Source organism: Hibiscus syriacus, unplaced genomic scaffold (assembly GCF_006381635.1).
Source record: "Hibiscus syriacus cultivar Baekdansim isolate YM2019G1 unplaced genomic scaffold, ASM638163v2 tig00112443_pilon, whole genome shotgun sequence".
Taxonomy (NCBI): domain Eukaryota; kingdom Viridiplantae; phylum Streptophyta; class Magnoliopsida; order Malvales; family Malvaceae; genus Hibiscus; species Hibiscus syriacus.
The window spans coordinates 276,923-289,280 of NW_024063332.1; the positions used below are offsets into that span (position 1 = coordinate 276,923).

At 35.4% G+C, this 12,358-nt stretch overlaps 1 protein-coding gene and 2 pseudogenes across 1 annotated transcript; 1 reads left to right on the forward strand and 2 right to left on the reverse strand.

The window, feature by feature from the left end:
* The first annotated feature begins 657 nt into the window (after nt 1–657).
* On the forward strand, nt 658–4,248 carry LOC120179663. Its single transcript, XM_039185198.1, has 6 exons — nt 658–1,260; nt 2,589–2,641; nt 2,916–2,992; nt 3,033–3,134; nt 3,559–3,669; nt 3,759–4,248. Exons 1-4 carry the CDS (start codon nt 697–699, stop codon nt 3,089–3,091), a joined length of 753 nt encoding a protein of 250 aa, XP_039041129.1. The 5' UTR covers nt 658–696; the 3' UTR covers nt 3,092–3,134; nt 3,559–3,669; nt 3,759–4,248.
* Nucleotides 4,249–4,269: 21 nt separating this feature from the next.
* LOC120179662 lies at nt 4,270–6,756 on the reverse strand (annotated as a pseudogene).
* A 4,181-nt stretch (nt 6,757–10,937) lies between these two features.
* Nucleotides 10,938–12,155, reverse strand: LOC120179629 (annotated as a pseudogene).
* Nucleotides 12,156–12,358: the final 203 nt, after the last annotated feature.

The following is a 12,358-nucleotide window of genomic DNA, read 5'->3' on the forward strand; positions in this document are numbered from 1 at the left end:
AAAAAATAATTTAGTGATTTTTTCCGACAAGAGAAATCACCAAATGGTGGTAGAAACGACGATGAAGGAGATAACAATCCAATAGAAATTAAAACTTAAAATTTATTGATTTGTCCTGTAAATTATAGTATCAATTTGAAATCAAACTATGTTAATCTTCTTACCAGACAAAGCCTTTCTGTCGTTGAGATTGATTATCGACCGTTCCATTCATCGAAAAATTCAATTCATCAAAAAATAGACTTTTGGGATGGTTTCCAATTTAAAAAATTAATATTTTTTATGAAGAAGAATTTAACATATCACATTAGTATTTTTTAATGACAACTAACGCCAACGATCATAATAAATGAGAAATAAAAGTTAAATGACTGTGATATATTTTTTGAAAGTTTATTGACTAAAGTAAAGATTTTCTAAAAGTTCAGTGACTGTCAATGTTGTTCTCCCTATAATCTTTTACGTCTCCATTATGAGAAACGCAGTACCTTGTATGTTTTGTACACTTGTACTAGGAAGGATCGTAAGCCACTTTGTAACCAAACATCAATGATCAAACACTTTATCTCATCCCCCTCTCTCTCAATTTCTCTGCTAAATCTTCAAATCTTCTTCTTCCATAGTTTTCCTATTTTACATTAAATAACATTTCTTCCCCTTTTGTTTTTAGTTTGCTTTTGCACCCATCCTTTCCCAATGTTTTTCTTCTTCTTTCTCCTTTCTTTCATATTCTTATTCTTTTCTTTCCACTACAATGAACACCATAACCAACAACAACAGGTACAAGAGGAGGGAAAACCCCATAATGAATCGACCCTTTTGAACGATACAGAGCCACAAACCCGGGAAAACGACTCCACCCATTTGCCCCATTCGCTTCTCCTTGAGATCATGCCTCCCGATTCTGCGAAATGGGCTAGCTTGTTTACGGGTGAAAACCAACAGAAAGGGGATGTCGGTCGGTTCGGGTTGGGTCGAGTGGGGAGCAGTGTGAACCGGGTGGTGACTGGTGAGGATCAGAGGACGAAGAAGAAGAAGAAGAAAAGAGGGAAGAAGAAGAGATTGAATTCCAAAAGCCAAGAAGAAAATGGTGAAGAAAGGTGTAGCTTTTCGGAGGACGATAAGAAGAAAAGGAAAGAATCGGGTCTTGTTTGCTTGTACCCATTTACATCAACGGGTAGTGCAACGCAGAGAAAGATCAAGCAACAGTATGATCAGCTTGTTAAGTGCCATGAAGACAAAGGATTAACATTGATTCAGGTTGCTTCTTTTTTCATTTTTCTTTTATCTGTTGATTTAGTTGGCAAGTGATGATAAAAGGTTAATTTTGTGTAGTTTTTATTAGTTTTAGTTTTCAAGACCTCTTTTTTTTTTTTTTTAATGTAGCTTAAATATATGGCTTATCTTTAAGTGCGTTTTTACTTCTTTAACTCATTTTTAGGCAATCTGGGGAATAATTTGGTCAAGTCTTTTCTCATTTCAAGCAATAGTTTAAAGTTCATACTTTGTTTAGGAGGTAAGACTATCCAATTTGGAATTGTTCATTTGTGTCATTTCTTTTCTGCAACAAGATGCTATAAAGGAAGATAAGAGTGGGAAAGAGAATCTGATAACTTTTACCTGAATCAAGTCATTTGAGGAAATCTAGTTACATTTTGACATAACTTGCAAGCAAGGGTTTTATTTTAACTGTTAGGTAAGATGGTCGTCGAACTATGCCGTTGATATTCCTGCCCCATAAAGCACCGGTTTAAAGTTCTTTTGGTTACCATATGAAAAATAGCTTTGATGGAGTTACAATATGCTCAATGTGAGATGATGGTCTCAATTAAATTGCAACCAAGAATAACTACATTTTTTCTAGTGCCGAATAACTAGATTGCTGGGTTTCTTGTTTGCCAGCATTTGAGAAATTCAGAAAGACTTGTATTCTCTTGATGGGATATTATCAAATGTTATTAACATGTCTGAAGAGTTTGAGTGGATAGATTCTGAATTAGACCCGGAACTTCAGATTAAGCATGAGTTAATCCTACGAGTATGCTTCAAAAGATGTGGTCTCAAAGAAAGTTGCTTGTACATGGTGATCATCGTGAAGTTTTCATATTTCTGTTGAATAATAGAGATGGAAGGTATGAGGGCAGTTAAATTCTCATAAGATTTAATTACAGAACCTTGAAGATTTTGGTGAAGTTTGTGGTTTAAAGTTCGCAGTTCACTGGTAGATCATGGACTATTGGGTGGTAGAGCTTTCGCTTGCTTCTCAAAATATTATTGGCCAAATGAATATTATTTGCTCTCAAAACTCTCGGGAGAGAAATACCAGAGGATTTTGTATTCCGTACTTGATACAACATTTCTGACTTCACATGAAAATAGTGTATGATTTTTGTTACTTGGAAATTGATTTGAAATGTACAGTTCTGGTGCATTTCAGCGAGATTCAGTTGGCCAATGGCAATAAGGCTTCATTTATCTCCCCCACTTTTACTTTTTTTTTTTTTTTTTTTGTATTCTGGTACCTAACTTCGGAATTTCTAGTAGTTTTAATTTCCCACAATTTTAACATACTATCCTCCCTTATGTAGGTTGGAGACTTTGCTAATTGCTTGATTGAAGCTAGGATTGAACTGCAACACAAGTAAGTTCATAATTATTGTCATGTTTTACGTCCTTTTTGGTTGTTTTGCTTTAAGCGCTGTTTTTGGAAAAACTTGCTGCTTGATTTTGATCTATGTAACAAGTTTGCCGGCGTTTCTTCTTCCTTCCAACTTCCAAGTCTTTAACTACTTTTGTTCCGTTTGTTCTCAGAATATGGAATTGCTTTCTATTACTTTCTTCACTCCTTTAAATGATAATCTGTTCTTTCAATGTTGGCTTTCCTGTTTGATTTCACTGCTATGATTGTACTGCAGGTTTGAGGTCATCAAATGTAAGTTTACAATAACAAAGGCTCTACTATTCAAAGCAGATCGATCATCATTTGATTCAGTAATTTTGATCCCCTCTAATGATGGATAGATTTGAGTGTTTAGATATACAAGCTAGAAATGGAACAGAAGAGATTCTAAGAGGATGCATTTGTCTATAACTGGCTCCAACAGCAACTTAAACTATCACCGGCATATAAGAAGGTACAATTCAGACCTGTATTAAAATAGTTGGTTTATTGTCAATTTATTTTAGTTCTGTTTCAGGTCTTATTTTTTGAGGGAAGGATAGGAGAACTTAATTACGATTAAAACTTGTGTCCTCGTCACTCTTCTTTCAGCAGTTTTTCTTAGTTACTTAGGAACATGATGTCTTTCATGGAAGTTTCTTCTGTCTTTGCCCTTCCATACTTGCAACTTAAAGTGCTATTTATACGTTGAGCGGAAAAGGGGATTATAAGAAGGATCCATAGGAAGGGAAAGTTTTTGTCTAGCTTTGTATCACTTCTGAACATAGACAAGCAAAATGGATCGTTAAAATGTTTTTTTTCCTTCCCAATGTTTATTTGCTCTCTCATTGCAATTAGAACAGACATCATCATGGTTCTAACGACTCTCTGTCTCCCAGATTCTAGAAGTTTGTACTTGCATGGAGTCAAAGGGAAACACTGGTGAGCTGATGGAAGACACAGATACGGCTCGAAGAGCTATTAGCTCAGGAAAAGAAGCATTCATTTTGGTTGGTTTCTCATCTTTTATCTCCTGGTTTCTAAATTTTGTTTACACACCACTTATGATTCACCTTTCTTCTATGAGTGCTCCTTGCAGGCAGAAAAATGGGAAATCAAGATTAGCCTCAAATTGATGACAACATTTGTTTAAGCTAATTCGACCAAGAAACCGCCCCACTTTTCGTAGTACATATCTTCGAATTATGTTTCTTTAGTTTTTGCAGCAAAATCATTGTCATAATTTCAGTTTTCACAGGCTCATCCATGGGAGCTATTCGTACAGAACGACAAAGCTCTCTGATCATTCCACGTCATGTTTTCAGCTGAACTTTGGTCTTCAGCTAGCACAGACAACTCCAACTTTTGAGATCCAAGCATCGGCCTATTTCATCGCTGAAATCTTTATATATTGCATCGATGTTGCCTTCCTTTTAGTTGATCTAAGGAGTTTAGGTTCGAGTAAAGCAAATTATATAGCTCAAAACATCTGCATCCAGATTGAAGCTATGAATTATAGAAGGGCTGGTGTTATTGTAGTTTATACAGAACTTGAAAATATTACTGTTTAATACGAAGAATACCGTTTTGATAAATGAATTCAGATTCAATGGTTTGTAATAACATCAGATTGTTTAGTATTTCCCCGCATGCATCATCTCTTTTTATTACAATCATAATTTAATCCATCAAAATTCTGGAAATATATGTATTTTCAGTTGATATTAGCTTTCTTCATGCTCCAAGCATTCAAATCTTCAATCTTATGGATTGAGTTCCATTGTTGAAAGCATACAAGTGGGCAGCCTTGTTAATTGCCAATGTGGGATAAACTCTAGATGTTATGCAAACTTTCCCACCTCCACCAAAGCTCTCCACTATGGAATGATCAATCTATTCAAAAACAAAACAAAATGGTTAAAAACGGCTTCTTCAAAACCATTAATCTTAAATTTCTAAATCCAGAAACTTTGGGATCTCAAACTTTTTTGTTTCCAGCAATGGATCAGATGGATCTCTTCTCTAAATCTAAAAATGGCAATGTTACTTACCAAGCTTCTCAATGACAACTTTTGCTGTTGAATGTCTACATCCAAGAAAGCACCATATGTTGCCTTGTCAGTATTTTCATTTAAGGAAGACCTGGATGGTCGCTACACATTAGCACCACGTATTTGTTATGTCATTTAAATATTCTGAAGAACACGGCAGTGTGCTCTTTCAGGCCGGCAGATGACAAAACTAGCAACCCGAGTGGACCTAGTCTCCCTTTAACCGACACACCCTTTCAGCGACATATGATATGTGGGTTGGTCCAGCTCGGTTTCAGCACCTCAGCTTTGTCGAAATCTTTTGTCTCGAACGAAACCTCAACATCTGCCTGTACAAGTATGAAGATGAATATGGGAGAACTCATTGTCTGTGTACCTTTTCACCAGCAAAACTAAGTCACCTGTGCTGCAGTGACACCAGAAACTTCAATAACAGATCCTCCCTCAAGCAGTTTGTTTGCCAAGCTAACGTGGTTTGCACGTAGCTTTTGTATTTCGGCTATTGGCCATTGCACCAATTGTTTTCCATTTTCGGCGAGACAAACTTTCCTAGGAATTGCCTGCAAGATTAGATACCATAATGGAGAATTGATTATAGACTTTGTAGTAATTGAAACTTGGTGACTTGCAACTTAAGTTACTTAATAAACAAGCAATAAATAAACAAAAACATACGTGAATTCCTGACCATCCTTTCTTAATATCATCAACCTGCTTTGATGATTCGTTATTCCAATCCATTAAGATTCTTCGTTTCTCGACAGAGTCGAAGAAATTCTTGGAAGCGTAGTACTTTCCATTATCGTATCTCAACCCCAAATCGCCCTCCACAGATCCATCATCTGGTCTATATATGTCCTTGACATTGTTATAGGAGCCAATGGTATACAAGTCAAGCTTGGTATCATCTAAGCTGACCTTAAGCACATGCTTGACAGAAGGGCCATGAAGAGAGGTGTCGACACCGCTTTCGCCTTTAATCGGAACAGGGTAGAAATCAGGGCATTCCCAAATCCCGGTGTTGTTAGCAGAATGCAATGGGGTTTTGGATTGAAACCAGTTCACAAAATCTTTACTTTTTGTAGAGGATGAGTAATCCCTGGCTGTTCAATTGGCTTCCAATGATGACCCTCCATTTCTTATCAGGGCCTAACCATGCAGTTGTTGGATCTCTGAACGAACTTGCATTGATATGATTCTGAGCAGTGGGTTGCATCAGAGGGTTATTGTCTGATTTGACCCATTCCCTAAGGTAAGGGTCGGACAAATTCTTGGGGATGGCTAGATTCTGGACTTCTCTCTGGTGGGGCTCGATTCCGGTGTAGAGAATCACTGGTTTGCCACCGTGGAGGATAGTGGCTGAACCGGACCAGCAACCCTTGATATCAGATGGCTGGGATGGATAGATGTCTGGCTCATGAGGTGTCCAATTTACAAGATCTTTTGATGTAGAATGAGCCCACACAATGTTTCCCCACTCAGCACCTTTTGGATTGTATTGGTAGAACAAATGGAAAACTCCCTTGTAAACCATAACTCCTGGAAATTATATCAGTAATTTCTTTAGAATCATAGGCAAATTCATGAAGAAAAGAACAAGAAACACTAATAAGAAGTACTAACCATTAGGATCTGTCAAATCCCGAAGTCAAACCAGATACAAACAACAATCAAACAGGGAAAAATAGTTAGATATAAAAAAAGGAAGCAACCCCTTATGTGAAAAAACATATGTATGTATGTATGTATGTATGTATGTATGTATGTATGTATGTATGTATGTATGTATGTATGTATGTATGTATGTATGTATGTATGTATGTATGTATGTATGTATGTATGTATGTATGTATGTATGTATTATACCATTGATCCAGTTCTTGGGAGGTTGAAAATGATAGCCAGTTCTATAAGGTTGTTTTGCAGAAGAATAAGATTTAACAGCTTGAATGTAAACATGGTGCAAAGCTTGAAGCTCCACAATTCCATGTCCAACAAAGAGAGCAAAGAACAAAAAGAAGGCAACATTAGAGTTAGTATTGTTTAGCATGGCACAATTGAGATGGATGAGAAGTTGATAACTCTATTTATATGAGAAAAAAAGCATAATTTTGTTTTCATTCATGCATCTTCATACTGATAAGGAAACATATGGTGTTTTCATGGATGTGGACATTCAACAGCAAAAGTTGTAATTCAGAGCCATTGTTGGTAAAAACAAAATTTTGTTTGAGATCCCAAAGTTTCTGTATTTAGAAATTTAAGATTGATGATTGAAAAGAAGCCATTTTTAACCATTTTGTTTTGCTTTTGAACAGATAGATCATCCCAATATGGTGAGTTCTGGTGGGGTTGGCAATTCAAACCATTAAGTTTCCAGACCTTGATAAGAACAGAAGTGTGCAGCGTATCAGTCGATTGAATAAACCGATCAGTCGAAACCAAAAATAAAATATTCATTTGGTTATTTGATTCGATCAATTTCTTCAATAAGCATCATGCTTTGTCATAACTCTCACTATATTTTACTTCATCTTCTCTTATTTCTCTTCGTCTCTTTTCAATCTCTTTTAGTTTTTAATTTTACCTATTTAAATTTTTATGTTATTTTGTTCAACAAATACTCTTATTTCCTAATGAAAATGGTAGATGCTTTTTTTATACTATTTTCCCATATTTTTTTCAAGATTTAATTTGAGGTTGCCTCACCATTTACTGTTTATTCGGTTGTTGATCCCTATAATTTAGATTCTTATATTAACTATCTCATATTGATTGGTGCTTTCAATAAACCCACATAGATGATGCTTGAATTACGATAGATTAATTGTTATTATGTTGTCATGATCATTATTATTTTTTATGTTGGTATACATAATGTTTATATTTCACTGAAAATAATAATATTTTTCTGTATGACTTTTTTCTAAGTTTTTTAATTAGGTCTTTTAAACATTTTCTTCTATACTTATATTAAGTGGTTATTTTATATTCTAGTTTTTAAAAATTTATTAGTTAATATGATTAATTTAAATTTTTTATATATTCTTTTAAGATTATAATTTTGTTGCGTTTCTTCTTTCTTTATTCAATAAAATTAATTGTTGAAATGGATAATCGGTGATAATAAGAGTAACCCCTCAGACCAATACGGGTAGTCTGATCCGATCTGGGGTGTCACATTAGGGCCACCGGAGTGACTCACCGTAAAAATCTCAGAAAAATTAAAATATTTGTTAAAACAATTAAAATCATAAATCAATTTATAAATAAAAAAGTAAAATTTACCAATATTCAGAAATAAAACATATTTCAGACTCAGATAAAAAAACAAAATTCAACCTACATGCCCCCTAATCACATGCACCGTACTTCGCAAGCAACGCCGGTGGAACTCCCATACCGATGACGATAGTTGCATTGGTTCAATCCTTTTAACCTGAAAAGGTGAGTAACAAAGTGAGCTTTGGGAAGCTCAGTAATAAAGAACTACCAGATGATGTTGAAGAACATGCATGTAAATGGAAAACAATAAAATTTCCTTGTGATTCAGACGTATACTGGTTTTCAGGATGAGCTGGGGTTCCACTAGTAGTTCATCGAGTGAAAGTCATAAGAATCTTAGTTCATAGGAAACATTCAGAGAACCATGTTTTCAAGAGATTGGAATAAGATGTCTAGTGTGTTCCAACAAAAACCAATGAAAAGATATAAATCTTTTTAAAACATTAACCATTTAAAATATATTTTCAAAATCATAGTGGAACCCTCCAACCGAACACCGTTATGCAGTTCCCCAAAACTGCATCTATAAGGGCTTACCCTAAGCACACAGTAAAGGGAGCCAACCTAAGGAAATGCCTTAGGGCCTACCCAAGGGTCACCTTAGGTCCGTAAGGATTTACTAGCTGGATCAGGGTTAAACCTCCATACTCCATAATTCTACCCATAAAAAATCCAGTAGAAATCAATTTTAACAATGAATCGTAATATCTGGGTCGTGATCCTATAAAATCTCATAAACGTGACAATGAAATAAACCATATAATTTCCCTCCACTTGTGCACCATATATAGTCCTATGATTAACCCAATGGAGTGCCTTGGGGCCTGAGAGCCTACCCAAGGATCACCTTAGGTCCGTAAGGATTTACCAGATTGATTAGAGTTGAACCTTCAGCCTACCCATATAATGTCCCAATAAAATAGTTCAAGTATAACCAGTGAAACAAAAATCATAGTTCATAAACAGTAAATTTCATGATTCCCAATAGTCAAGAACGATCATATTTTTCAGTGAAAACCGAAATAAGAAAACACATACCATGTAGTCATAGTTCATAAGTCAGTAAATCAATAATTACGGTGAAACATATTTCAAAACATATAAGACAATCATGTAGTACATGGGGAACACACTAGAGGATCCAAGTATTTTTCAAAGGTACTCGGTAGTTATCAGGAATAGAAAACATGAAACTTATTTAATTTGATCGGATTCTAGGATCGAGGTCCTATTGAAAGGGATCGATTACTAATGGATCTAATCAGACATTTGATTCAGGTGGATTAGGAAGGTGTTCCGGAACCTTTATATCAGAATAATTCCATATTCTGATATACAAAGAGTGATTTCATTACTCAAACAATCAGGGGTATTCAGGATCATGTATTGAATTATCAGGATTTTGAGTCCAATTGCACCAACGACCCCAACACTGTAATACTTGTCAATCATTAGGATTGTGATACTTCATTATTATTCACTTGTTATTACTGATTGCACCAATTGATCTGATTAATATCATAATCATCCTTGATCAGTTCTTGAGGAGACGAATAGGTATTCCAGGGGTATTTATTTCTTTTCTGCATTGCAACGATGCCAATAATTGTCGACGTGCTTGATCCAGGGTTTAAAACCCTTGAGGGCGATACTACTTTTAAGTTCATCAACTTTTCCAAACTTGTCTGAGTCATTCACTTAATTCTAGGTCTTTGAAGGTACTTAGGTCATTGGTAGTTAAGTCTATCCCTATCACTTTGAAGTTTTCATAGTAATTCAATCATTTCCAAAGTTCATATACATACAGTTCTTCCAATCCGTTCAACTTGGTCGTATACTTTAGTCATTTCATGAAATTCAGACGTGTAAAGTACCTTCGATAATTCAGTATCTGGGTGTTATCTCAAGAAATAGAATTTCTAGGTCATTTGGTATTCGAGGTTGATTTATTCATTTTAGAACTAGAGGGTATTTAGCTATTACAGTGCTTAGATGTTCCTTGGGTTATTTTATATTTCAGGGCATTCCTATATAGATCCGGACTTTAAATCGATGATTCCAAGGTTCAAGTGTATCAAGAGACGAGTTCTCAGGTCGTCTCCATTATCCTAGCCATCCATTGTGTTTTTTACACTATAAGCGTATCATCGTCATTTCATTCAAATATGTCAGTGACATACTTTCGATAAATTAGGCTTGAATGTATTCTAATTCTTTTAGCGTTCAGAGTATTTTGCTTCTTTGATCATTAAAGGTTATTATAGTAATTACGAAGCTCGAGGACATTTCAATAATTCCTTTCAATTCAATCATATGCATTGTTTCTGATAATTGGTTAAGTATGTTCTTTCCGAGTTATTTTACAACCTCCAGGGAAGTCTTTGTCTTTTACAGTACAAGGACATTTTCGTAATTTATCCATTTTGCTCTTTTCGATAATTTCATAACCAAATAACCCCGATATTTAACCTTTAAGAAAATTTATCAAAATTCACGGATCTTAAAACAAATTATTTATTATTGAATCACCGAACTTATTATTATTATTTCCGATTGATCTTCCACTTTCTTAAGCGAGCCATATAAGTCATATTCGGTTACCAACTTTTTATAATATTCGGATCGAGTTTAAGAAGTGATCACTACATACATGTGACCAATTATACTCATCCATGCATAAATCATAGGACATTAACCAATATCTCAACAGTCAACAACATTCTTACTTTTATTTCATTCTACCAAGAGATGAACATATGATGTAAGAGCAAATAGTAAAAATTACAAGTGAATTAAAATGGTAGAAAATGGTTTTGAAACAACATCAAATGTGTTTCCCTCTTTCTATTACAACTATAATTGGATGGAAATTCTGAAAATATATATGTATTTTCAGTTGATTTTAGCTGTCTTCATGCTCCAAGCATTCAACTTTGAGATCTTTATGGCTTGAGCTTATCCCACAAGTGGGCAGCCTTGTTAATTGCCGATGTGGGATAAACTCTTGATGTTATGCAAACTTTTCCACCCCCACCAAAGCTTTCCACTACGGAATGGTCTATCTGTTCAAAACAATGATAAAATTTGATGAAAATGGTATTCATGGCAGACCTTTCTTCCGATCTAATCCGAGCTTAGTTCTTTCGAGTAAATACGTTAATATGGCATTCGAACCCGTACCTGCAACCGCAACCGATTTATCCGCAATGTAAAAACTTATCTTAAAGCTGTAACTTACCAGGCTCCTCAATGACAGCTTTTGATGTCTAATGTACACATCCAAGAAGGGTCCATATGGTGTCTTGTCATTGTCTTAATTTAGGGAAGACCTGGGTTGGTCACTGCACATTAGCACAACATGTTTGTTATGGTTTTGAATATTCTGAAGAACACTGCAGTGTTCTCTTTCAGGTCATCCGAAGCCAAAACCAGCAAACCGAAAGGACCGAGTCTGCCTTTAACCAATACGCCCTTTTGGCTGCATAGGAGTTGTGGTCGGCTTGGTTTCAGCACCTCAGCTTTATCTAAATTAGCAATCTCAAATGAAACATCAACATCTGCATGTGCTGCAGTGATGTTGGAAATTTCGATAACGGATCCTCCCTTAAGTGTTTTGTTCGTCAAGCTAACATGGTTCGAACGTAGATTATGTATTTCGGGTATGGCCATTGCACCAATTGTTTGCCGGATCCGGCCAGCCAAATATTCCTAGGAATTGCCTGCAAAATTAGATGCCATAAAGGATGGTTTTAATTGAAACTTGGTAACTTTCAACTTAAGTTACTTAATAAACAATCAATAACTAAACAAAAACTTACTTGGATACCAGACCATCCTTTCTTGATATCATCAGCCACACTTGATGATTCATTAATCCAACCCATCAAGATTCTTCAGTTCTTGGCATTGTCGAAGGAAGTCTTGGAAGCGTAATACTTGCCGTAATAATATCTCAAACTGGAATAACTCTCGACGGATCCCTTTTCCGGTGTATATACATCCTTAATATTGTCATACGAGCCAATGTTATATATGTCATTTCTGGTATCATCTAAACTAACCTTAAGCACATGCTTGACATAAGAATCGTTAACAAAGGCGTCGACAGCATTTTGGCCTTTAACCGGAACAGGGAAAAAATCAAGGCACTCCCACATCCCAATGTTGTGTGCTTAGAGTAAGTCCTTATAGATGTAGTTCTGGAAAAACTGCTTATAGATGTTCAGTTGGAGGGTATTACTGTGATTTTAAAATATGTTTTAAACTACTAATGTTTTTAAAGGATCTGTACACATTTCTCCGTTTTGTTGGAACACACTAGACTCCCCAATTTAATCTTATGAATACTTCTTTCATACCATAA